This window comes from Oncorhynchus gorbuscha, linkage group LG14 (assembly GCF_021184085.1).
Source record: "Oncorhynchus gorbuscha isolate QuinsamMale2020 ecotype Even-year linkage group LG14, OgorEven_v1.0, whole genome shotgun sequence".
NCBI classification, from domain to species: domain Eukaryota; kingdom Metazoa; phylum Chordata; class Actinopteri; order Salmoniformes; family Salmonidae; genus Oncorhynchus; species Oncorhynchus gorbuscha.
The window spans coordinates 35,695,426-35,722,680 of NC_060186.1; the positions used below are offsets into that span (position 1 = coordinate 35,695,426).

The 27,255-nt window shown below is 43.1% G+C and overlaps 1 protein-coding gene across 2 annotated transcripts in view; it reads right to left on the minus strand.

Annotated features, from left to right (window-relative positions):
• Nucleotides 1–27,255, minus strand: part of LOC123994859 (ectonucleotide pyrophosphatase/phosphodiesterase family member 1-like) — a 75,244-nt gene that overhangs the window by 18,391 nt on the left and 29,598 nt on the right. For both annotated transcript variants that reach the window (XM_046297915.1, XM_046297916.1), the window contains exons 9-17: nt 23,813–23,922; nt 23,544–23,609; nt 23,355–23,427; nt 14,560–14,668; nt 12,732–12,863; nt 8,484–8,515; nt 8,212–8,339; nt 5,499–5,568; nt 263–350 (exon numbers count right to left, since the gene is read on the minus strand). In XM_046297915.1, coding sequence (XP_046153871.1) covers nt 263–350; nt 5,499–5,568; nt 8,212–8,339; nt 8,484–8,515; nt 12,732–12,863; nt 14,560–14,668; nt 23,355–23,427; nt 23,544–23,609; nt 23,813–23,922 — 808 coding nt within the window. The remainder of the gene's footprint in view (nt 1–262; nt 351–5,498; nt 5,569–8,211; nt 8,340–8,483; nt 8,516–12,731; nt 12,864–14,559; nt 14,669–23,354; nt 23,428–23,543; nt 23,610–23,812; nt 23,923–27,255) is intronic.

Consider the following 27,255-nt stretch of genomic DNA (forward strand, 5'->3'; position numbering starts at 1 on the left):
GAAATAGAAAAGTGGACTCCAGTTCTGCATGAAAGTGGTTGAAATTACATCATAATGAGTGTAAAACCAGATTGGCTGCTGGAATGGTTTAACTTTAGAAAAGCAATCCTTTCTTAGCCTGGTTACCAGTATGTTTAGATATTGTTCCACTCTGTTGGCAAGAGAAGAAACAGACTGGCACCCAGGCTAATCGTTTCTAGTTATGCAAGAGGACATTGCCCCCTGCGCCCATGTTAAACGGTCCATTGACTAACAAGCTTACCACACAGGAGGTTGTAGACTTCAATGTTTTCAAAAGGTGCAACGTTAGTCTTATATTTCAGCCCTGGTCCATAACCAATGAAAATGGTCTAAAAAAAACACAAAAACAAAATGAATGCACTTTCACAAGAATAATTGACACATGCTATTCATAACAGTGGAGTAAACATGTGTAATGTATATAGCAACAAAAAACAACAACACAACCAACCGCTGAACCCCAATTAACCTTTTGCATGTGCTACATTTTTATTTCCGCCTAAATAATTTATGAGATAGCCATAAACAATAACTGGTAATGTTGCATAGTTTTACAAAAGGTCTGAAACTCAGCCTTCTGGATTAGATTTTTTTTTTTTTGCTGAAGACACAAGCTCAAGTAAATAGTTCAAATGTTATGAAAATAAGATTTATTTCCTATTCAACAAAAGTGGGGCAATAGGTCTTGAATTGCCTTAAAGTCTTTCTAAATATAGTAAAAATCTAATTAAAACAAGTAACTAAGATTTCACATTGCTTATAATAAATATGATCATACTTAGTGACAGTGCAATTATTTAATGTAACTGACAGGGAATTTTCTCCTAAACATCCACTGAGGAGCGCAGAGACGCCATTGAAATGTGTTCAGACTTGTTACACCTTCAGCTTTATGCACAAAGTGACTTCATCTCTCGGTAACCAAGACAAAATGGTGGTCTTTCAATTCTATGTGAGAGCAAAATTGCAAGATTGTTATAATACTGTAATTGCATCAAATGGTTGTTTTATGCAACATAATAAGGGGTTGCTAGAACACTCATGTCTGTGTGTTCTACTGAAAGTGGGCCTAAAGAAGATTTAACACTGACAGCGGATTTTACGATTGATTGGTGATGAAGACTGCATTCCCTAGCATGATTAGTGTCTGTGTGCCTGACTGGAAGGTACCAGGGAGAGATGGCTCGGGGCCAGACCCTTGTCTCTACACAATGAGGACAGCATTTACAGCAGATACTGTTTGCTGTGAATTATTAGTAACTTTGTGACCCATTCCATTCATCTGTTGTTTGTCATGTAGACTGAAGGGGGTGTGTCTTTGCTATAAAAGGCCATGGTCTCTTTTGTTGTTGGGCTCTCAACGAATGAAGCAAAAACATTTTTTTTTTAATGTTTGCACATGTATAAAAAAACATTAACTAAGTACTTTGTAGGAGCACATTTGGCAGCGATTACAGCCTTTAGTCTATACTAAATATAAGTCACCAAATAATTGATTAAAATATAGTAGACCATTGCAAAACAGTGTAACTTCAACAACACTGTCTGGGCTAGCACCATGGTTTAAACGGAGGAGAGCTAGCTTCCGTCCTTCTCAGGCTACATTGATTTCAATTCAAAACCCAGGAGGCTTGTAGGCCTCACCCCCTTCCATAGACATACATGGTAATTATCACCACTTCCGGAGGACGTCCTCCAACCAATCAAAGCTTTTGCAATATGAACTGACATGTTTTCCATTCAATCATAGAATTAGGATCAGAGAACAAGCGAATGTGTTGGGATTGTACCACAGAGCATTATGGGTTCTATGTGTTGAGAAGCTTGGTGACATTGCTGGACAGAGATTAAGAGTGAAGAGTGATAGTTGAGCATTTTGGGGATATTATTATTCTTTATTTGTGTGTCCAGTTAGTGCAATTATTTAAATGTTTATTTGATTTAACTTTTATTTAAATAGGCAAGTCAGTTAAGAACAAATTCTAATTTACAAATGTGTCTTGCTAACTTTAGTAGCTAGCTGTACCCACCTTATAGCTATCAGCGCAAGTGTGCAGTTTTCTCCGCCAGAGTGGCCAATGCTGCCGAAAATGTTGCAGACTTTTTGTTAAAGAACCCTTTTCATTCTCTGGAGTGTACGGAAAAGGTGCAAATTAAAAGTGAGGGCCGACCTCTGCCTGAGATCAGTTTCATGAAGAATGAAAGGGTGAGGGCATTCATTACCAACTGGTATCAAAAGTATATCTGGTTAACAGGGAGCCTTTCATCAAGCTGCCTGTATTGCTGGTCTTGCCTGCTTTTTTGGAAAGTCTGCGCCTTGGTGGAAAGGTGGGTACAGTGACCTGAAAGGTGGGTACAGTGACCTGAAGAACATCGATCGTTAAGCAAACGGCAGAACAAAAGGGAGCATATAAATGACCACATCCGATTCAAGCTGCATTGATTATGACGAAGGTCTGCGGGTTTGAACTGCGCAACACAAGAAAGTAAGAAGACGCAGCAATGTTTTGAAGCGGCTCATCAACGCCACTGCATTTTAGGCATGCAAGAACTTGCTTTTAGAGGACACGACGAGGGAGAAAGTTCCGCCAACAAGGGCAATAACAATCAACTTGCAGAGGTAATTGCACGTTGCGATGCCTTACTTGCTGAACATATTGAACTTTTGATTGTCTTTTCTGGGATGTCTAAAATAATTCCTAATGATTTGATAGCTACAATCGCATCATCCATTAAAAGTTAGATTAAAGAGAGAGGTTGACACAGTGCATTTTTTTCCCGCGTGCGATGAAGTAGGCTTTCCACTTTCCTCCGGTATTTATTTTGCAAAGATAACACAATCCCTCCGGACAGACACAAGCAAAAACTCATGACAAAGGTTGCAGCAGCCTAGGCTATACCTAAACATTAGAAATCTGACATGCTGTATGGGATGAAAACAACAATTTTTCCATCTGATCAACTGTAGACTACTAATAAGAGCAGCTGCATACAGCCTATGCGCCCAGTCCGTCTGGTCAGGGTAACTAATTGGTAATTTATAGTCCATTTGTGTGTCAGGAAAAAATGTGAATGTGATCAAATGTAGATTATATTCCAAATTGGGTTGGCTAGGCTGCCTATACGATTTTAAGCCTAAATTAATCAATAATTGTGACAACAGATGTGAGTAAATGTTTTAAGGCCTACAGTTGCATAGGCCAGAATGATACACCCATGCATAATGCAAGCTCAGCCCTGTGAGTTCTATTGTCTATCAGTTGTTGTCTATGTGTCTGGGTAGAGGAAATCCCCCTCCTGATCTAGTCGAAATATAATTTATAAGAACAAATATAAGGTAGCTGCAGTTTGAATGGGTTCATTGCTGATTATGAAAAACCAGTCCCAACATAGCCCATATAAAACTTTTTACAACTGATTAATCACTGTCATACATTATAGGGTCCAGAGTTTTCCTAGTTATGTTAACATAAGGAGAAAACGAAGGAAAAAAACTCCAGGCCCCAGGGGGTAAAAATTTCCCCACCGCTCTGGGACCTATGGTGCCACCAGTCTGCTTGCAGTTGACAGTTATTGTCAGGTATGTAGATGAACAGGGCTTTATTCAGGAATGAGTCTTGGGCTACTTTGAGGTGTCAAATGGGCGAGATGCGCAGTCTGTGTTTGACTTTATGAATTTTGAGATGTCGGAGTTTAACTTCATTGAGAAACTCGTGCCCAAACCTACGATGGCACAGCTGTAATTGGAATGTATCTGCTATTTGTATTTACAGCTAAGTCCCATGGATTAAGAGGTGATGACCACTCCACTACCATTGTCAATGTTCTCCTGACATGAACTGAAGCCATGTCTCATCCACTGGCACATTGAATGTTTCCTCTCCAAGCACTGAGTAGACCTGTCAATTTTCCCTCATTACTATATGTAGAGTCAATCACATACACAATCACATTATTACACATCAATGATTTTACTCCTTGCTTGGACTAACTCATTCTTAGTCCTTCTGTAGCTCAGTTGGTAGAGCATGGCGCTTGTAACTCCAGGGTAGTGGGTTCGATCCCCGGGACCACCCATACGTAGAATGTATGCACACATGACTATAAGTCGCTTGGGATAAAAGCGTCTGCTAAATGGCATATATTATTATTATTATTATTTTGTCTAACTGTGTAGTGTCAAATCCTGTCCTGCACTGAAGTCAAGCCTCTGAACACCTTAACTCATACCCTCCCTCATGCAATCACTGCTGTGATCCCTTCCCCATAATATTGTACTATAAATGTCTTTATTAAATGCTTTAGGTTAAAATTATTTGACGACATTTGAAAGACACTTGTCTCCATGCGTTCTGTGCCTATACCATGGTCTCCCATACTCCAAAATGTCACCATCCACCACTGGAGTCTTCAGGTGCCTTTTGGCAAACTCCAAGCGGGCTGTCATGTGCCTTTTACTGAGGAGTGGCTTCCGTCTGACCACTATACCATAAAGGCCTGATTGGTGGAGTGCTGCAGAGATGGTTGTCCTTCTGGAAGGTTCTCCCATTTCCAGAGGAACTCTGTCAGAGTTACCACCAGGTTCTTGGTCACCTCCCTGACCTCTCCCCGATTGCTCAGTTTGGCCGGGTGGCCAGCTCTTGGAGGATCCAAACATCTTCCATTTAAGAATAATAGAGGCCACTGTGTTGCTGGGGACCTTCAATGCTGCAGAAATGTTTTTGGTACCCTTTCCCAGATCTGTGGTGACACAATCCTGTCTTGGAGCTCTTCGGACAATTCCTTTGACCTCATGGCTTGGTTTTTGTTGTGACATGCACTGTCAACTGTGGGACCTTATATAGATAGGTGTGTGCCTTTCCAAAACATGTCCAATCAATTGAATTTACCATAGGTGGACTCCATTCAAGTTGTAGAAACATCTCAAGGATGATCAATGGAAACAGGATGCACCTGAGCTCAATTTTGAGTTTCATAGCAAAAGGTAAATAAGGTATGTTTTTTATTTTTAGATTCTTTTTTAATGTTTTTGTTTTGTCATTATAGGGTATTGTGTGTAGAATGAGGAGGATTATTATTTAAAAAAAATACATTTAGAATAAGGCTGTAAAATAATAAAATGTGAAAAAAGTCAAGGGGTCTCAATACTTTCCGAAGGCACTGTATAAGGGCACGGGACCCTACGACGTTCAGAGCGCTTTGTACACAAATGTCAGCCGGAACCGTTCCAGAACTGCTCAAAGTCCCCCATTAACATCTTAACCATCTCATTTAGTTAGAATTTCCCTCCACATACAGTGGGGCAAAAAAGTATTTAGTCAGCCACCAATTGTGCAACTTCTCTCACTTAAAAAGATGAGAGAGGCCTGTAATTTACATCATAGGTACACTTAAACTATGACATGAAACTATGACAGACAAAATGAGAAAAAAAAAATCACATTGTAGGATTTTTATATTTTCTCCCCTCCCCTGACCTGCATGTTTTTGAAGACGTTATCAGAGCCGTGGAATCCACCACTGCAGTACTTGATTTCTTTAGGCTGGCTGTGGAGAAAGAAATGAAAAACCATTATTCCATTCATAGAAAGGACATTCCACCTCCACAGAGTTATACACGGAGTGTAAAAAACATTAGGAACCGCTTCCTAATATTGAGTTGCACCCCACATCACGACGAAACAACACAACACTACATTAAGAGAGACCTAAAGATGACAACATAGCATGGCAGCAACACATGACAACAACATGGTAGCAAGAATCATAGCTGTATTCCCCTGGTCAGTCTACAGTGGCTTGCGAAAGTATTCAACCCGTTGGCATTTTTCCTATTTTGTTGCCTTATAACCTGGAATTAAAATCGATCGGTTTGTATCATTTGATAACATGCCTACCATTTTGAAGATGCAAAATAGTTTTTATTGTGAAACAAACAAGACAAAAAAACCTGAAAACTTGAGCGTGCATAACTATTCACCCCCCCAAAGTCAATACTTGTAGAGCCACCTTTTGCAGCAGTTACAGCTGCAGGTCTCTTGGGGCATGTCTCTATAAGCTTGGCACATCTAGCCACTGGGATTTTTGCCCATTCTTCAAGGCAAAACTGCTCCAGCTCCTTCAAGTTGGATGTGTTCCGCGTGCACAGCAATCTAAGTCATACCACAGATACTCAATTGGATTGAGGTCTGCGCTTTGACTAGGCCATTTCAAGACATTTAAATGTTTTCCCATAAACCACTCGAGTGTTGCTTAAGCAGTATGCTTAGGGAAATTGTCCTGCTGGAAGGTGTACCTCCGTCCCAGTCTCAAATCTCTGTAAGACAAACAGGTTTCCCTCAAGAATATCCCTGTATTTAGCGCCATCCATCATTCCTCTAATTCTGACCAGTTTCCCAGTTGCTGCCGATGAAAAACATCCCCACAACATGATGCTGCCACCACCATGCTTCACTGTGGGGTTGGTGTTCTCAGGGAGATGAGAGGTGTTGGGTTTGCGCCAGACATAGCATTTTCCTTGATTAAAATCTACATTTTAGTCTCATCTGACCAGAGTACCTTCTTCCATATGTTTGTGGAGTCTCCCACATGCTTTTTGGTGAACACCAAACGTGTGCTTATTTTTTTTCTTTAAGCAATGGCTTTTTTTCTGTCCACTCTTCCGTAAATCCCAGCTCTGTGGAGTGTACGGCTTAAAGTGGTCCTATGGACAGATACTCCAATCTCCGCTGTGGAGCTTTGCAGCTCTTTCAGGGTTATCTTTGGTCTCTTTTTTGCCTCTGATTAATGCCCTCCGTGCCTGGTCCTTACGTTTTGGTGTGTGGCCCCCACTTGGCAGTTTGTTTGTGGTGCCATATTCTTTCCATGTTTTAATAATGGATTTAATGGTGCTCCTTGGGATGTTCAGAGATTCAGATATTGTTTTTATAACCCAACCCTGTTTGGAGAGCACCTTGGTCTTCATGGTGCCCCTTGCTTAGTGGTGTTGCAGACTCTGGGGCCTTTCAGAACAGTTGTGTGTGTGTGTGTGTGTGTGTGTGGTGTGTGTGTGTGTATATATATACACACACACTGAGATCATGTGACACTTAAATAAGGTCCACCTGTGTGCAATCTAACAAATTCTGTGACTTCTGAAGGTAACTGGTTACACCAGATCTTATTTAGGGACTTCATAGCAAAGGGGGTGAATACATATGCATGCACCACTTTTCTGTTTTGTATTTCTTAGAATTTTTTGAAACAAGTTATTTTTTTCATTACACTTCACCAATGTGGACTATTTTGTGTATGTCCATTACATGAACTCCACATAAAAACTATTTCAATAACAGGTTGTAATGCAAAATAGGAAAAACGCCAAAGGGGATGAATACTTTTGCAAGGTACTGTATGTCATGGAAAGAGCAGGTGTTCTGTACACTCAGTGTACATCTGCCATACAGCGTGTATACAACACTCAAATAGAGGGATTATCAATTGGACAGCTGTATAAACCAACCAAACTAAAATAGCCTCTCAAATCCTCAGTTGTGGCAACCTGATCAACAGGAAAAAGCTTTCCGTTCCCATTTCAGAAATCCATCAATTCTGTCCAAACATTGGCAAAAAAACAAATCATGTGTCCATGGCAACCACTTTGCCCACATCTAATTTCTGGTATGTTAATAAGCATACTTTATGATAAAATAAGCTATCACTTATAATTTGTGGCAGCTGTTGAAAATTTCAGGGGTCATTGTTTCCAAGTCGTCTTGTCGAATATTGTCTCTTTGCAACAGACAGTTGAACCTAAGAAGCAGGAAATATAAAGTGGGATGACATTTTGCCAGTACCTGTAACTACTTTCAAAGTGCATGTAGGGACAAGTGCATGTAGGCACAACGTTTAAAATGAAGGACACAAGTAGTTCTAATCAGTACGGATTAAATTGAGCCGTGATGAGTAGGCTAACTCAAGCAACTTTGAAAGGGTACTTATTTACTTTGGTTAGTAAACAGTAACAGTTACTTTGGCTTAATGCTAGAGTAAAGCCAAAAGTGCAGTTCAGGTTCTGTGATCACTCTAAAATGTCCTGTTTAAGAAAACATAACACATATAGGGGTGTAAGGGATTTCAGAGAATCAGGCATAGACTTCAGAGAAAGACAAAGAGAAACAGAAAATAATATATAGCTGGATTGTGACATACAGTGCTGCCTGCCAACCAGGTTTCATGTAGAGATGGGCCCTCTCGATGCGCACGTTGTTAGCGAAGTGCATCCGTTTGGGGAGGTGCTCTTTTAGGTAGGGCCTCATGGGCTGGTCAGGGATCCTGCACTTCAAAACGCACAGCAAGAGGAGAGTGGAGAGTCAATGAAGGGGCAGAGGGAGAGGCCTGTCTGACATGAGGTAAGGCAAGCAGATCATTTTCAATTCATCCTATGAACACAGAACTCAATGGGGCACGAATACTTCACATACCGACAGATTCTTCACCAGGCCTTCATAGTCGACTGAGGGAATGAAAACAGACACGGTTGTTAACCCAAGGGTCATTCCCCATCCCAAAACATTTTTTACGCCTTCCCCTTGGCCCCAACGTTCTTATGTTTGCAGATCTGGAAGGTCTGAGTGTCTTAGTTTTCACTAAGTGGATTTCATCTCTGCTCAAACAGAGAGAGAGATTTAAAAAATACATTTTTAGTAGTTCCAGTCTTGTCTCATCGTTGCAACTCCCGTACAGACTCGGGAGAGGCCATGCGTCCTCCGAAATACAACCCAACCAAGCCGCCCTGCTTCTTGACACAACGCACATCCAACCCGGGAGCCACCCACACCAATGTTTCGGAGGAAACGCCACAGGGAGTCGCTAGTGCGCGACGAGACAAGGATATCCCTGTCAGCCAAAACCTCCCTAACCCGGACGACACTGGGCCAATTGTGCGCCGCCACATTGGACTCCCGGTCGCAGCTGGCTGGTGGAACAGCTCGCACTGCGATGCAGTGCCTTAGACCACTGTGCCACCAGGGAGGCCTAGATTTACATTTTTAGACCGAGGGATTTAAAATTGCTTACAGATCTGAAAACATCAAATTTGATTGGTCGCATACACCTATTTAGCAGTTGGTTTGTGGGTGTGGTGACTATTTATCAGTTTTATGGCCTTGAGATCGAGAGACTGAAAAACAGCTTCTGTCCCAGCTTTGAGGCACATGTACTGACCTAGTGGGGTGAACAGGCCAAGGCTTGTGTGGCTGAGGTCCTTGATGATCTTCTTGGCCTTCCTGTGACGCTGGGTGCTGTAGATTTCCTAGAGGGCAGGCAGTGTGCCCCCGGCGATGTGTTGGGCAGACCACACCACCCTCTGCAGAGCCCTGCGGTTGCGGATGGTGCAGTTGCCGTACCAAGCGGTGACACAGCCCGACAGGGTGCTCTCTATCTTTACAAGTTTGAGGGTCTTAGGGGCCAAGCCACATTTCTTTAGCCTCCTGAGGTTGAAGAGGCGCTGTTGCGCCATTCTTCACCACACTTGTCTGTGTGGGTGGACCATTTCAGATTGTCAGTGATGTGTATGCCAAAGAACTTGAAGCTTTTCACCTTCTCCACTGCGGCCCGTCGTTGTGAATGGGGGTGTGCTCCCTCTGCTGTCTACTGAAGTCCACAATCAGCTCCTTTGTTTTGTTGATGGAGAGGTTATTTTTCTGGGCCACTCCACCAGGGCCCCTCACCTCCTCCCTGTAGGCTGTCTCGTTATTGTTGGTAATCAGGCCTACCATAGTTGTGTCGTCTGCAAACTCGATGATTGAGTTGGAGACGTGCATGGCCATGCAGGTCATGGGTGAACAGGGAGTACAGGAGGGTGAATGAGTACACACCCTTGTTGGGCCCCTGTGTTGAGGATTAGCACAGTGGAGGTGTTGTTTCCTACCTCACCAAATGGGGGCAGCCTGTCAGGAAGTCCAGGACCCAGTTGTACAGAGCGGAGTTCCAACACAAGGCCCAGAGCTTAGAGGGTACTATGGTGTTGAAGACTGAGCTGTAGTGAATGAACAGCATTTTTATATAGGAATTCCTCTTGTCCAGATAGTATAGGGCACTGCGATGGCGTTGTCCATGGATCTATTTGGGTGGTATGCAAATTACAGTGGGTCTAGGGTGTTGGATAAGGTGGAGGTGATATGATCCTTAACTAGCCTCTCAAGGCACTTCATGACAGAAGTGAATGCTACGGAGCATGGTGGACATCTTGAAGCAAGTGGGGACAACAGACAGGTATAGGGAGAGATTGAATATGTCCGTAAACACTCAAGCCAGCTGGTCTGCACATGCTCTGAGGGCTAGGGATTTGGGTTGGGCTGTATACCGTATACCAGGTTATTTGGAAATAGCCACTGGATGTTCTAAAAACTTTTGACCGGTAGTGTATGTATAACTTTATCAGATGGATTACCCGTCTTTGCAATTCGTTTCTTTGTTTACGCTCATTAGCATATTTAACTAGCAGTCCCCATGGAAATTCGCTATTAATTGTGCTAATTTTGTCAGCATTCTGGTAATGGGCCTTTTTGCTTGATTTGGCACCCCCTTGTGTACTAAACCAGTAATATCGTATATCCTGGGGTGAGAGAAGGACGGTATGACAATATGAAAATCTGGATACCGCCACCCCTAATAGGGAGGCCTTCAACCTTGCAAAAGTTAACACGCTTAAATGTCTGACTCACGTCGGCACAGAGAACGAGAGCTCACAATCCACTAGAGGGGTGGTGGCCTGCATCAGCGGCACCGTGTTTCCTTCTAAGAGGGGAAACGAGGGGTTTAGCTTGTCTGGGATGAAGACGTCAGTGTCCGCGATGTGGCTGGTTTTCCCCTTTATAATCCGAGATTGTCTAGAGTCCCTGCCACATACAGTGCCAGTCAAAAGTTGACACCTACTCATTCAAGGATTTTTCTTTATTTTTGCCATTTTCTACAATGTAGAATAATAGTGAAGACATCAAAACTATGAAATAACACATATGGAATCATGGAGTAACCAAAAAGTGTTTTTGGGATTCTTCAAAGTAACCACCTTTTCCCTTGATGACAGCTTTGCACACTTTGGCATTCTCTTCACCTGGAATGCTTTTCCAACAGTCTTGAAAGAGTTCCCACATATGCTGAGCACTTGTTGGCTACTTTTCCTTCACTCTGTGGTCAAACTCATCCTAAATCATCTCAATTTGGGTTGAGGTCAGGTGACTGTGGAGGCCAGGTCATCTGATGCAGCACTCCATCACTCTCCTTCTTGGTCAAATAGCCTTTACACAGCCTGGAGGTGTGTTTTGGGTCATTGTCCTGTTGGAAAAACAAATGATAGCGCAAACCAGATGGGATGGCGTACCGCTGCAGAATGCTGTGGTAGCCATGCTGGTTAAGTGTGCCTTGAATTTTAAATAAATCACAGAAAGTACCCCACACCTCCTCTATGCTTCACGGTGGGAACCATACATGCGGAGATCATCCGTTCACCTACTCTGCGTCTCACAAAGACACGGCAGTTGGAACCAAAAATCTCAAATTTGGACTCATCAGACTAAAGGACAGATTTCCACCGGTCTAATGTCCATAGCTCGTGTTTCTTGGCCCAAGCAAGTCTCTTCTTATTATTGGTGTCCTTTAGTAGTGGTTTCTTTGCAGCAATTCGGCCATGAAGGCCTGATTCACGCAGACTTCACTGAACAGTTGATGTTGAGATGTGTCTGTTACTTGAACCCTGAAGCATTTATTTGGGCTGCAATTTCTGAGGCTAGTAACTATAATGAATTTAACCTCTGCAACATAACTCTGGGTCTTCATTCCCTGTGTCGGTCCTCATGAGAGCCAGTTTCATCATAGTGCTTGATGGATTTTGTGACAGCACTTGAAGAAACTTTCAATGTTCTTGAAATGTTCCGGATTGATTGACCTTCATGTCTTAAAGTAATGGACGGGCATTTCTCTTGGCTTATTTGAGCTGTTCTTGCCATAATATGGACTTGGTCTTTTACCAAATAGGGCTATCTTCTGTATACCACCCCTACCTAGTCACACCACAACTGATTGGCTGAAACGCATTAAGAAGAAAGTCATTTTCACAAATTAACTTAAGGCACACCTGTTAATTGAACTGCATTCCAGATGACTACTCCTTGAAGCTGGTTGAGAGAATGCCACGGGTGTGCAAAGCTGTCAAGGCAAAGGGTGGCTACTTTGAAGAATCTCAACTATAAAAAATATATATATCTTGATTTGTTTAACACTTTTTTGGTTACTATACGATTCCAATATACTCGGAAGCAGTGGGTGGTATGAGGGTCGGACTACCTCGTCTCCGCCGGCTGTCTTGGAGCAGTCTCTGGGATAAGGAGGGGGGGTACGAATGAAGTCATATTTCTGATCGAAATGCCAGTGAGTTACCGCCGCTCTAATATCCCAAAGTTATTTCTGGCTGTATATAATAATGCAAAGGACATTCTGAGCTAATAAAGGTGAGAAATAACACAAAAAACTATACGTAATGAAAAGTTGCTTGGAAGACATGAACAGGGCGACCATGTCTGTCGGCGCCATCTTGTTATATATTATCAAAGGGTAAGGGGGCCAAGTGGAAGGAAGCAAATTGGAACCAGTTGTAACACTGGATGGCATTGCAATGTAAGGGCAGGAAGACAGTTGGAAGTGACACGTTATCATCAACAACAACTCACAGGAGTAGAAGTCTTCAGGGACTCTCTTGGGTCGGATTCGTGCAGCAGGGCCTTGGACGACAGTGAAGTCATCCACGTTGTCCTGGTACGAGTTCACGAATGCAGCCTTCTTGCAGGAAGCTTCCTCCATTCCTGCAATTACAGCACGTACACACACACAGAGTAAAGAAACAGTCGATGTTGTTTGTATTGTTGTTCCTGGCAACTGGGCAGTCAGGGCAATAGGAGAAACAAGCAGAGAGAAATGTAGGACAATAAACGACAGTATAGGACTTCAAACGGCTCCATAATCACACGTTCTTATCTGTACCAGATTTCAAAGAGAGAATAAAGCTGCAACAGAGGAAGTTCATATACAGTATGTCAGCATACTATTTACTTGAAATTGTTTACACGGACTATTGATACTAGGATTCCATCCTCATTTCATAATCAATCAATTTCAAAAGCAGATGTGAAAACGACAACCTTTTCATGACTAAAAATAACCCAAAGATCAATGCATCTGTGATAAAAGCCTAAATAAAAGGATATTCCCATATGCTGTATATCACCAACCAACAAACCCAACATCAAAATTACAACCCTGCAACGTGGAGCTTATTACAAGGCCAGTTGAGCGGCCAGCAGCTATCGGCTCATCCTTTACACACATAATTACAAGACTAGACACGTCACATGTAATGCAGATGTTGCGAGAATCTTCTTCACAGATCTCTACTCTGTGAACCTCCCTGGCTTCCTCACGCTCAGCTCACAGTCATGGTGTTCCAGCGTTCAACACTGACCTTGTTTTTCAACGATTTCCGCTCTGGCATGTGATTTCCACGCAACAGGTGCTAGGTCTCAGCAAAAGCTGAGTATGTATGGCTGACAGTAAACATTCAAACACTCCCACAATGGAGGGCCCTAGAGCAGAGGCTATAGCTTAGAGGACAATATGGTAAAAAACATTTTTTACCTTTATTTAACTAGGCAAGTCAGTTAAGAACAAATTCTTATTTTCAATGACAGCCTAGGAACAGTGGGTTAACTACCTGTTCAGGGGCAGAATGACAGATTTGTACCTTGTCAGCTCGAGGGTTTGAACTTGCAACCTTCCGGTTACTAGTTCAACGCTCTAACCACTATGCTACCCTGCCGCCGTAATATGGAAGAGTTCTACAAAAATATTGTGGATCTTGTGATATATGCAAATATTGACTATGATGCTAAGTGCCATGTCATTTGTGCTACTAGTACAATAAAAGCTGGTGCATGTAAATTAAAATAACTCCATAAGCAAGTTTGATAGTGGATTACTAGGTTATGAGAACAGTAATCTAGCCATTATATAATAGCTAAGGGATGTTTGTCATCATTCTCCTGGCAGATACCGACTTGCGATATGAGCTCATTGTTTTTATGGTTCACTAAGGAATGGAGGAAAATCTTTACTTCATCTTTTCTTCCCTAGACCTCTTTCATTTTGAGGAGTAGCAGATGCTCACGATTGCATCACTTCAGATTTACAGCAGAGCCATAAAATGAAGTACTTCAACACTTGTCTTTCACGTCAAAAGACATTAAATTAGTCCATTTCCTTTGCCTCCCTTGCTTCCACGTAGTTTTCTAGTGCTTCTCTCCTGTGCTGTACTTTTCCTTTCCGAGGCCCTTTGCGCCACAAGGAATAAGTCGATTCACTTTCCCATCCTACAGTATCTACCATTCATCTGAATGCTGTGTATAAATTAAGGATGCCAATTCTACTTTTGATCGCAGAGACCACAGACTAATACAGTACTGTCTGTGTACAGTGTGATCTGATTGTTGTGGCAACACTGCTCACCGTGGTCAGACAGGAGCACCAGGTTGACACAGTGGTGTAGGTTCTTCTGTTTCAGGCCGTCCATTAGAAATCCCAACAACCTGTCTACGTTCAGCAGGGCCTCAATCACCTGCAAACAAATAGTAATTCAATTCAAATAACATTTATTTTCTCCCGCCTGAAAAAAATACTATAGTATACTATATTTATATACTACAGTATTCACTGTAGTGTTTTTACAGACGTTTACAGACTACTGTACTATTAAATGTAGTGTTTTTGCAGATGACTGTAGTATGCTACCCCTCTGCTATTGGACCAGGTCTCTCTTGGAAAAGAGACGTTATCTCAATGAGAAAAACCTGTATAAATTAAGGTAAAAACATTTTTTAAAGTACTCAATGTAGTGTTTTTACGAATCTGACTGTAGTACACTAGTATTCACTGTAGTGTTTTTGCAGACATGACTAGTATATTGTAATAACACCTGCAGACTAGGATTAGCTAAAATGGCAAAACTACCAGACTACACCAATTACTGTTTAATGAGGACACCAGAACATAAGACAGGTTCGTGACAGACCACCTATTGAGTTGGGTCAATAGTTCTGAGCAATGCAACGGATGAGACAACACCTTGGCAAAAATGTATATTTTTTTATTACAATTGTAACATCTAAACGTTAGACAGGTTCTAGGCCAGGGTTTCCCAAACACGGTCCTCGTGACCCTAAGGGGTGCACATTTTGTTTTTTGCCCTAGCACCACACAGCTGAGTGAGTGAGAGGTGCTTCGGGAAACAGCCGCGAGATGGGAATTATAATTATTATATTCAGCCCAAGGGCATTTCAGGTAAAATAACAACTCAATGTTTATATACCTGGACAAAATAGCTAGCAACAGCAAGCAAGCAAAATAGGACAAATTAGCTAGCAAGTGCAAGCCTACTAGCTAAATTGCCATACATCTTTTCGACCTGTCCCCAATTTAATGTCATTGGCTCAGAGTTTGTTTTGACATTTTAACCTGCGTGTCGTTATCGCATTTGGTGTAGCGAGATACACAAAAAAATATGTATGCACGCGCAGCCGGTGTGGTTTCCGTGTAACCATTCCGATTCCAGTCGCCCGATTCCCAAAACGTCTGCTAAAAGACAAACTACCATAGCCGCATGACCTATTACATAGCGAAATATATAGTCCCAATCTTCACAGCAGAAAAGCCAGGCTTTAAAAAGCTGCTAGGTACAGTTGACCACATATTAGCTGCCAAGTCGCAAGTATTTCACGCGAAAGAGTCGCAGAGAAGCTGGCTAGTGTTTTTTATTTTTCCACCACAGCCGATCTATGGAACGGTAGAGCCATACCGAAGTTTGACAGTCCACTACATAAATGAAGAGTGGAAATTGCGAAATTTCTGCCTCCAGACGTCTTACTTCCCCGATGATCATACGGGTGAAGTAATAGCCCAGGGTCTCAATGACTCTCTGGCATCGTGGAAGATGAGCGAAGACTGACAGGTGTGCATGACAACTGACAGCGGGAGCAACATGATAAAAGCATTGCACTTGGACAACTGGACCCGCCTGCAGTGCTTTGGGCACAGGCTAATGAAAGTGCATTCAAAAAAAGTTATGTTCAGGCCAGCTGTAAGCTAAGGTGTTAGTAGTTGTGTCACTCTGCCAATCCAAAAGCAAATAACCACAGGCTGTTTTAATCATAACAAATTAACATATTTAAAAAAAAGATTATATAAATTACATATTCAAACAGCTAGTAGTCAAACATTCCAAAAAAAAAAAAAAGATTAGATGTGTGGAGTTCATTTGTTTTGCACAAATAGGCCTCGAGGCTTTGTATATATTTTTATTTTAATAAAGACAATTCAATTAAGAATTGTGTCATGGCCTTTTTTGATTTGTTTCGAGAAAAACAAGAAATTGAGATATATATCGTGAATCGTCCAAAAATATATATATATTTTTATATTACTTTTAGGCCATATCGCCCAGCCCTAACTTCAACCAAAACAAATTTCTGCATTTCCTGAACTCAATTGCAGAAAAAGTACCAAATTGTCAGGAAAATACTACTTGAGTAAAAGTTAAGTATTTTGTTTTAAATATACTTAAGTATCAAAAGTAAATGTAATTGATAAAAATGTACTTAAGTATCAAAAGTAAAAACTATAAATAATTAATTTCAGATCACACCATCTTGTTTTAATTTACGTATAGCCAGGGGCACACTCCAACACTCAGACCTAATTTATAAACAAAGCATATGTGTTTAGTGAGTCCTCCAGATCAGAGGCAGTAGATTACTAGGGATGTTCTCTTGTGCGTGAATTGGAACATTTTCCTGTCCTGCTGAGCTTTCAAAATGTAACGAGTATTTTTAAGTGTCAGGGAAAATGTATGGAGTAAAAAGTACACAGGAATGTAGTGAAGTAAAAGTTGTCAAAAATAAGTACAGATACAAAAAGAAAAAAAGACTTAAGTAGTACTTGAAAGTATTTTTACATATGTACTTTCCACCACTGCTCAATTGAGATAATTTCCACACTGTCATGTAGGGCTGCACGATATGGGCAAATAATCTAGGACTTATTTTAAACCAAATGTTGCAACTGCGATTTGACTTGTGAATTAAAGCAAAACGGTTGGAATCATGAAAATAGAATGACTATTGCAATTCTATAGTTAGAATATAACAGTGGGCATTTTGAATAGTGTTGATTGAGATGACAACAAATTAAAATGCCAGGGATGAGTTATTGTGACAGGGTTGGAACGAAAGTGTTTCCTAGGGGAACCTATAAGCTTTGGCTACATTGCATGTTATCTTAGCTACTTCATGTAGCTAACATATTCTTGCTTTGCATATTCCTCTTTGATGTAGAAGATACTGTTGCAAAAAAATGCTGAGTTAGTATTAGTGTTATGAATTTTATGTATAATGACTAAATTATGTATACGTTTAAAGTTATGATAGGACTATAACTAACAGAATTCTACCCTGTCTCTGTGTAATGATTTGAATGTTGGTGCATAGGAAAAGAAGAACTGTTGACAGACAACTTGTGACAGACAACTTGTGACCATAGTGGAACTGATAACAGGATAGAGTTCTCGTCCCCACCCTGGGGTGCGAGAAACCTTTAGGCTTGCAGTAGATTGTGTAACATGTGGCAGGATAAGATAAGCAATGTATGTGTTGGAATACACTTGTTATAAAGCATTGTCATAGAAGAGGAGGGACACTTATGACGTTATGTGTGATATATAAACTAATGTACATGATATGATTGGCAGAGCTCTCGTAAATAAACGTTGCTGACTATTGTAGACTGCCCTCTTGTCTGTTTAATTTCAACAAGAATCTTATAAATTCTTGGTAGCAGACCGAGTAGTTCAATTGAAGTTCAGTTTATGAACATTGAGAATATAATTATCTTAACAATTAGCTAGCTACGTTTGCTCTTACTCAGTACATTTATTAGCTAGCTACTAGCATTAGCAGCTAACAATTAGCATCTCACAAGATTTAGGGCAACTTGCTAAGAAAAGACAAACTAGTTGTTGGCTGTTGTAAGAAACACAAACTAACAGTGTCATTATAGAACTAGTGGATTTATATTAAGAAGCAAAGAGAAAACGGCATCATTGTCATCAACATTGTTGCATGTGCTGCATCGACCATGCAGACTGACCGCAAGTGTCTCTTGGTTGAGGAACATCAAATGCGCTCCTTGAGTGACAGGGGGCGTTGCTAGGCCTGTGTAGAGAGTGGCACGGAGCGGATGAGCGGAGAGAGATGATTCAAGTAGCGAAGTAAACTATAAAAATTGATATTACACATGGCATATCACATATAGAAGGACTATATCAAGGGACACTAGTGTGGAGTATAGAATTCTACAGTTTACTACAGAATTCAATTGGAAGTACAATAGTATTCTTTAGTAAACTGTACTATTTTTTATGTGGGCTGAGGGGGAACTTTTTGTGGTGACGGATAAATACAAGATTAATAACAACATAGAACACAACACGTTATAGACGTCACAAAAACATTGCGCACGCTTCAATGGGGAAGAAGGCCATGTGTTGTTGTGATCCTGGAGGCTAGGTGTTGTTGCGATTCCAGATAGCAAGCAACAATTGACAAGAAACTGCCATGTGGGGAATAGTAGGTGATACCTACGACCTATGTCTTATTTTGACTGATGTCACGTCTATGCTAATATGACAAAAATTTGCTAGCCAGCTAACCAACAACTGTAACAATGTATTTGAGAGACAAGTGTTCATTGTGCAAAAGTATATATATTTTTTTAAATAAACATTGGAGACAAGATATAGTTTACATGTCAATCGAAGCCAAGCTGTCTGTTTTGTCCCATAGTTGACATGCGTTGGTTTTGTTGTTAACCACCACACCATCTATACAAGGTCCAAATTTCTTGCTGACTAATTTGTCGCCTTTGTCGTAACCTAACGTAGCAGGCGTACTGAGCAGCGTTTTCTTTCTGGTCTTTAAGAGAAAACAAATACTATCTGTCATGTTTTGTCTTATTTTGTCTTGTCATTTTGCTTTTCCCTCTGTTCGTTTTCCCCCTGCTGGTCTTTTTAGGTTCGTTCCCCTCTTTCTCTCTTCCTCCCTCTCTCTCTCCTCTCTATCGCTCCGTTCCTGCTCCCAGCTGTTCCTATTCCCCTAATCAATCATTTAGTCTTCCCACACCTGCTCCCTATCTTTTTCCCTGATTAGAGTCCCTATTTCTCCCCTTGTTTTCAGTTTCTGCCCTGTCGGATCCTTGTCTATTGTTCACCGTGCTGTGTCTGTGTATCGCCCTGTCGTGTCGTGTTTCCCTCAGATGCTGCGTGGTGAGCAGGTGTCTGAGTCTGCTACGTTCAAGTGCCTTCCCGAGGCAACCTGCAGTTCAAGATCGAGTCTCCAGTCTGTTCTCGTCATTACGAGTGGAAATTGTGTTTTTTGATTGTATTTTTACTTTACTGGATTAAAGACTCTGTTTTCGCCAAGTCGCTTTTGGGTCCTCATTCACCTGCATAACAGAATGATCCGACCAAGAATGGACCCAGCGACTATGGATTCTCTCTACTCTACTCTCGAGTTCCAGGGAGCGATGCTCGGCAGACACGAGCAGGAATTGTCTGCTGCTCGGCATGCCGTTGAGACCCTGGCCGCTCAGGTCTCCGACCTCTCAGGACAGTATCAGAGTCTTCGTCTCGTGTCACCAGCTACTTCCGGTTCTTCCGAGCCTCCGGAACCTAGGGTTAATAACCCACCATGTTATTCTGGGCAGCCCACGGAGTGCCGCTCCTTTCTCACCCAGTGTGATATAGTGTTCTCTCTCCAACCCAACACATACTCAGAGAGAGAGCTCGGATTGCCTACGTCATATCACTCCTTACTGGTCGGGCTCGGCAGTGGGGCACAGCTATCTGGGAGGCAAGCGCTGAGTGTACTAACAATTATCTGAACTTTAAAGAGGAGATGATAAGAGTTTTTGATCGTTCAGTTTTTGGGAAAGAAGCTTCCTGGTCCCTGTCTTCCCTATGTCAAGGTAATCGATCCATAACGGATTACTCTATAGAGTTTCGCACTCTTGCTGCCTCCAGTAACTGGAACGAGCAGGCGTTGCTCGCTCGTTTTCTGGAGGGACTCACGCTAAGGTTAAGGATGAGATTCTCTCTCGGGAGGTTCCATCCAGCGTGGATTCTTTGATTGAACTCGCTATTCGCATTGAACGACGGGTAGATCTTCGTCACCGAGCTCATAGAACAGAGCTCGCGTTAACTGTGTCCCCCCTCTCCCCGACACTACCATCTTTCCCCACTGACTCAGGTGTTGAGCCCATGCAGCTGGGGGGGTATTCGCATCTCGACTAAGGAGAGGGAACGGAGAATCACCAACCGCCTCTGTCTCTATTGCGGTTCCGCTGGTCATTTTGTCATTTCATGTCCAGTTAAAGGCCAGAGCTCATCAGTAAGCGGAGGGCGACTGATAAGCGCTACTAGACGGTCCTCTCCGTCAAGTACCTGTACTACTTTACCGGTCCATCTACGCTGGACCGGATCGGCAGCTTCCTGCAGTGCATTAATAGACTCTGGGGCAGAGGGCTGTTTTATGGACGAAGCCTGGGCGCGGGAACATGACATTCCTCTCAGACAGTTAGGGGGAGCCCACGGTCATGTTTGCCTTGGATGGTAGTCCTCTACCCAGTATATTATATGAAACACTACCTTTAACCCTCACTGTATCTGGTAACCATAGTGAGACCATTTCTTTTTTTTATTTTTTGTTCACCTTTTACACCTGTTGTTTTGGGTCATCCCTGGCTAGTGTGTCATAATCCTTCTTTTGATTGGTCTAGTAATTCTATCCTTTCCTGGAACGTTTCTTGTCATGTGACGTGTTTAATGTCTGCTATTTCTCCTGTTTGTTCTGTCCCCTCTTCTCAGGAGGAACCTGGTGATTTGACAGGAGTGCCGGAGGAATATCATGGTCTGCGCACGGTCTTCAGTCGGTCCAGAACCAACTCCCTTCCTCCTCACCGGTCGTATGATTGTTGTCCTGTTCTCTTCAAGAAGCGTTTTGCATCCGCTCCTATCCTTGTTGCACCTGACGTCACTAAACCGTTTATTGTTGAGGTTGACGCGTCGGGGTGGGCGTGGGAGCCATTCTGTCCCAGCGCTCCGATACTGACGATGGGGTCCACCCTTGTGCGTATTTTTCTCATCGCCTGTCACCGTCGGAACGTAACTATGATGTGGCTAACCGCGAACTGCTCGCCATCCGTTTAGCCCTAGGCAAATGGCGACAGTGGTTGGAGGGGGCGACCGTTCCTTTTGTCGTTTGGACTGACCAAAAGAACCTTGAGTACATCCGTTCTGCCAAACGACTGAATGCGCGTCATGCTCGTTGGGCGTTGTTTTTCGCTCGTTTGAATTCGTTATTTCTTATTGCCCGGGTACTAAGAACACCAAGCCTCATGCTTTATCCCGTCTCTTTAGTTCTTCTGTGGCTTCTACCGATCCCGAGGGGATCCTTCCTGTTGGGCGTGTTGTCGGGTTGACTGTCTGGGGAATTGAGAGACAGGTTAAGCAAGCACTCACGCACACTGCGCGTCGCGCGCGCTTGCCCTAGTAACCTTCTTTTCGTTCCTGTTTCTACTCGTCTGGCTGTTCTTCAGTGGGCTCACTCTGCCAAGTTAGCTGGCCATCCCGGCGTTCGGGGTACGCTTGCTTCTATTCGCCAGCGGTTTTGGTGGCCTACTCAGGAGCGTGACACGCGCCGTTTCGTGGCTGCGTGTTCAGACTGCGCGCAGAAGAAGTCTGGTAATTTTTTTCTGCTTCTGCTCCTGGTCTTGCTGGGTCTCAGTCTGTTCCCTGCCATCGCATCTCTCCTGTTCTTGTTCCTGCCCTTGCTGTGTCTCAGTCTGTCCCTAGTTGTTACTCTCCTGGCCTGTTTGGTCCTGTTTGCTCTAAAGCTTTCAGTTCTCTACCCGTGTCTCATTTTTTTTTTTTTTTTAGAGTAGTACCCTAGTTTCCCTTTTTATCGTTTTTCGTTACGGTCCTGAGGAGAGGAGTTGGGTTCTTTCTCGGGACGTGCTGGACCGTTTGTGATCTATGATTTCTTCCGTTGCCGCCAGTGTTCCTCCTCGAGAGCGCCAGGAGGCGCTCGGTGAGTGGGGGGGGGTACTGTCATGTTTTGTCTTATTTTGTCTTGCCATTTTGCTTTTCCCTCTGTTCGTTTTCCCCCTGCTGGTCTTTTTAGGTTCGTTCCCCTCTTTCTCTCTTCCTCCCTCTCTCTCTTCTCTCTATCGCTCCGTTCCTGCTCCCAGCTGTTCCTATTCCCCTAATCAATCATTTAGTCTTCCCACACCTGCTCCCTATCTTTTTCCCTGATTAGAGTCCCTATTTCTCCCCTTGTTTTCCGTTTCTGCCCTGTCGGATCCTTGTCTATTGTTCACCGTGCTGTGTCTGTGTATCGCCCTGTCGTGTCGTGTTTCCCTCAGATGCTGCGTGGTGAGCAGGTGTCTGAGTCTGCTACGTTCAAGTGCCTTCCCGAGGCAACCTGCAGTTCAAGATCGAGTCTCCAGTCTGTTCTCGTCATTACGAGTGGAAATTGTGTTTTTTGATTGTATTTTTACTTTACTGGATTAAAGACTCTGTTTTCGCCAAGTCGCTTTTGGGTCCTCATTCATCTGCATAACACTATCGGGGGATGAGTTAAGATGGAGTGTCGCTAGGCCTCCCGGGTGGCGCAGTGGTTAAGGACGCTGCACTGCAGCGCCACCAGAGACTCTGGGTTCGCGCCCAGGCTCTGTCGTAACCGGCCCCGACCAGGAGGTCTGTGGGGCGACGCACAATTGGCATAGCCTTGTCCGGGTTAGGGAGGGATTGGCCGGTAGGGATATCCTTGTCTCATCGCGCACCAGCGGGCCGGGCGCAGTGCACGCTAACCAAGGTTGCCAGGTGCACAGTGTTTCCTCCGACACATTGGTGCGGCTGGCTTCTGGGTTGGATGCTCGCTGTGTTAAAGAAGCAGTGTGGCTTGGTTGGGTTGTGTATCGGAGGACGCATGACTGTCAACCTTCGTCCCTCTCGAGCCTGTACGGGAGTTGTAGCAATGAGACAAGATAGTAAAAAAAAAAAAAGTGTTGCCTTGTTAATGTCCAAAACATGTTGTTTCAGACCGCACAGAGGGTGCCTTTGCTGGGCCTGTTTTGATTGGTTATGAATTACTTACGCAATGGATTGGTCGGTTTTAATGAGTAGAGCTGGATCATACCTGACTGCTCATTGGTCCGTATCTATGGCCAGCAGAGTCTGGTTCCTCCAGGTACAGAGTGTAGAAATCAGGCCTACAAGAAAACAGATTACACACTCTATGTTCTAAAGAGTCCTCTCAAAAGATGTAAGTGGTCTGTCCTTCAATATCAGGATTACAGTATATAATGGTTATGACATAATAATATACCTTTCCCCTTGAGGCAAATTCAGCCATTGAAATATGGTTGAGATTCTCTCCTCGAATGGGATGTTCCTGGTAGAAAGAAATATTTTTATTCTTAGTATCACTATGGATAGCTTAAACACACTGCATTGCAGAAAAATGCTCCAAATAACATTCATAATTTATATCCTACAAAAAAAAGTGGTATTCGTTATAGGATCATTAGCTATCTTATTAGATAGTCCTCTTTATTGTTCCCACAAACAGGAAATACCATTATGCAAGTCTCTCACCTGTCATACATCTTGTAGAAGTCGGGGAATCTTCCGTTGATGGCCACATCAGCACCCGGCCAGAAGAATGTGGCTGACTTCAGCTTATTGTACATGGCAGTGAGCCAAACCTACAGAGAGAGTGAGAGTGCGAAGGAGATAGTAGAGGTGAACTAGTAGTCAAAAGAGCAGAGTCCTATAGACAGCTAATTTCTCATTCATTCTAATACATCAAAATAACCAATACCTAATCCATTACACCTAAATATATCTTCCCAATAAACGTATCAAAACTGACCTACATATGGTTCATTACATACTGTATATCATTAAATTATGTTAAGTTGATCAGACCAAGCAGTACTATCCATTACAGCTTAAGATTTATCCTAACGAGTGATATAGAATTGGCCTACTTACTGTATATGTTAATCAATAACACTATTTATGGATTAAAGTAATCTTCCTGACTGCGTTCACATATGGCTAATTACAGTCATGAGCATGTTTCAAGTTGTATCAGTCATATGGGATATACACATGGTATACTGTACACCGTCCAACAAATTTTTTACTTGCAAGGTCCTTCTCGACAATGCAACAAAATAATAATAAAAGATAATACATACATAACGTAAATGGCCCAGTAGAATATAATAAACATTTGAGCACAAGTATACTACAGGAGGGCACAATTTATAGTCCAATATGTCAGGATTTGGCCAGGGTTGTTCCGGTTTTTGGTCACTAGATGCCCCCATTGTGCCTTTTGACCTTTTGTTTTCCCTTGATCCCCATTATTATTTGCACCTGTGCCTCGTTTCCCCTGATTGTATTTAAACCCTTTGTTTTCCTCTGTTCTTTGCTCTGTGTTTGTATGTTAGCACCCAGCCCTAGTACTCTGAGAACTCTTGTTGATCCCGGTGGACTCTCTTGTGGAATTCTGTTTTTTGTTCTTGTTTGTTTGTTTTTCGAGTATCTTTTGAGGCTTTTTTGTGCTTTACCTTCCACCTTGTGGATTTACCTTTTTTGTCTTGGAGGATTACTTTTGTTCTTGTAGGATTCCTTTTGAGGTTGTGGAGTTACATGTTTTCCTGAAGAACTTCACTTTTTACTTCATTAAATACACCGTCTCAAGTACTGCTGTGTCTGCCTCATCTTCTGGGTTCTGCCGACTATTCGTGGCTCAGTTGGTTAAGTGACTGTTTCTCACTCCGGAGACCCGGGTTCGTAACTGGGTCCTGACAGAAACACAGAGCTAAAAAAGGTAAATCCACAAGGTGGAAGGTAAAGCACAAAAAAGCCTCAAAAGATACTCAAAAAACAAACAAGAACAAAAAACAGAATTCCACAAGAGAGTCCACCGGGATCAACAAGAGTTCTCAGAGTGCCAGACGAAGCCACTCCTCAGTAAAAGGAACATAACAGCCCGCTTGTAGCTTGCCAAAAGGCACCAAGACTGAACTCTTTGGCCTGAGTGCCTACGGTGAAGCATGGTGGTGGAGGCATCATGCTGTGGGGGTGTTTTTCAACGGGGAGATGAACGGATGAACGGAGCAAAGTACAGAGAGATCCTTGATGAAAACACTGCTCCAAAGAGCTCAGGACCTCAGACTGGGGTGAAGGTTCACCTTCCAACAGGAAGGGACAAGTCTCTGAATGTCCTGGAGTGGCCCAGCCAGAGCCCAGACTTGAACCCAAACGAGCATCTTTGGAGAGACTTGAAAATAGCTGTGCAGCGACGCTCCCCATACAACCTGAAAGAGTTTGAGAGGATCTGCAGAGAAGAATGGGAAAAACTACCCAAATACAGGTATGCCAAGCTTTTAGCGGCAAACCCAAGAAGACTCAAGGCTGTAATCGCTGCCAAAGGCGCTTCAACAAAGTCCTGAGTAAAGGGTCTGAATACTTATGTAAATGTGTAAATATCTGTTTATTTTTAATACAATTGCAAAAATATCTAAACTGTTTTTTTGCTTTGTCATTATGGTTTATTGTGTGTCGATTGATGAAGGAAAAAACTATTATATTTTAGAATAAAACTGCAAGAAAATGTGGAAAGGGGTCTGAATACTTTCCAAATGCACTGTAAGTGCGTATGTCTGTGTGATTGCGTGAGTGCATGTGTGCTAAGGTTCGGAGAATCGGAACAGGTGGTCAGTCCAGTTCAAGTGTTCAGCAGTCTGATGGCTTGTAGATAAACTGTCTCTGAGCTGGTTGGTATCAGACCTCATGCTCTGATACTGTCTGCCAAACAGTAAGGGAGTGGACAGCTTGTGGCTGGGGTGTGTGGTGTCCTTGATGACTCTGTAGCCTTCCTCAGGCACCGCTTCGAGTAGATCACCTGGATGGGTGGGAGCAAGATCCCAGTGATGTACTGTGCCGTCTTCACCACCTGCGGGAGGGCCTTGCGGTTGTGGACGGAGCGATTCCCGTACCTGGCCGTGATGCAACCGCTTAGGACGCGCTCGATGGTGCAGCAGTAGTATTTGGAGAGGACCCGGTGTGGCATGTCGAATGTCTTCAGCTCCCTTAAGTAGAAGAGACACATATTACCTATGATGCACCCTCTTGACAAGAATGGTGGTGTTGGTCCATGTCAAGTCCTCAGTGATGTGGATGCAGAGGAACTTAAATCTGCTGACCCTCTCTACTGCAGTCCCGTTGATGTGGATGTTCCTTCCCTCTTCTACTTCCTGTAGTTAACAATTAACTCATTTACTTTGCTGATGTTGAGAGGGAGAGGTTGTTGTCCCGCCACAATGCCAATTCATTTACCATCTCCCTATAGGCTGACATGTCATTGTTGGCTATCAGTCCTTGGACCATGGTGTCGTCTGTAAACTTGATGGAGTTGGTGTTGTGCAAAGCCACAATGTCATAGGGGAACAGGGGGCTGAGGACACACCTCTGAGGGGGCCCCTGTGTTAAGAGTCAGTGTAGAGGATGTGTTGTTGCCAATCCTCACAGCCTATGGTCAGCCCATCAGGAAGTCCAGGATCCGTGCTTGGAGGGAACAATAGTGTTGAACGCTGTGGTCAATGAACAACATTCTCAAGTAGGTGTTCCGCCATGACCAGCCTCTCGAAGCACTTCATGATGACCGGGGTGAGTACGACGGGCAATAATCATTTGGGCATGTCACCTTGGAAGCACAGCCGTGAGCTGCCCAGTGAAACGGGCCTACCAGACAAGCTAAATTACTTCTATGCTCGCATCAAAGCAAGCGACACTGAAACATGCACAACAGTATCAGCTGTTTCTGACTACTGTGTGATCACGTTCTCCGTAGCCAATGTGAGTAAGACCTTTTAAAACAGTTCAACATGCACAAGGCAACAAGGCCAGACGGAATACCAGGACGAGTACTCCGAGCATACGCTGACCAGTGTCTTCACCAACATTTTCTACCTGTCCCTGACTGACTAATACCAACATGTTTCAAGCAGACCACCATAGTCCCT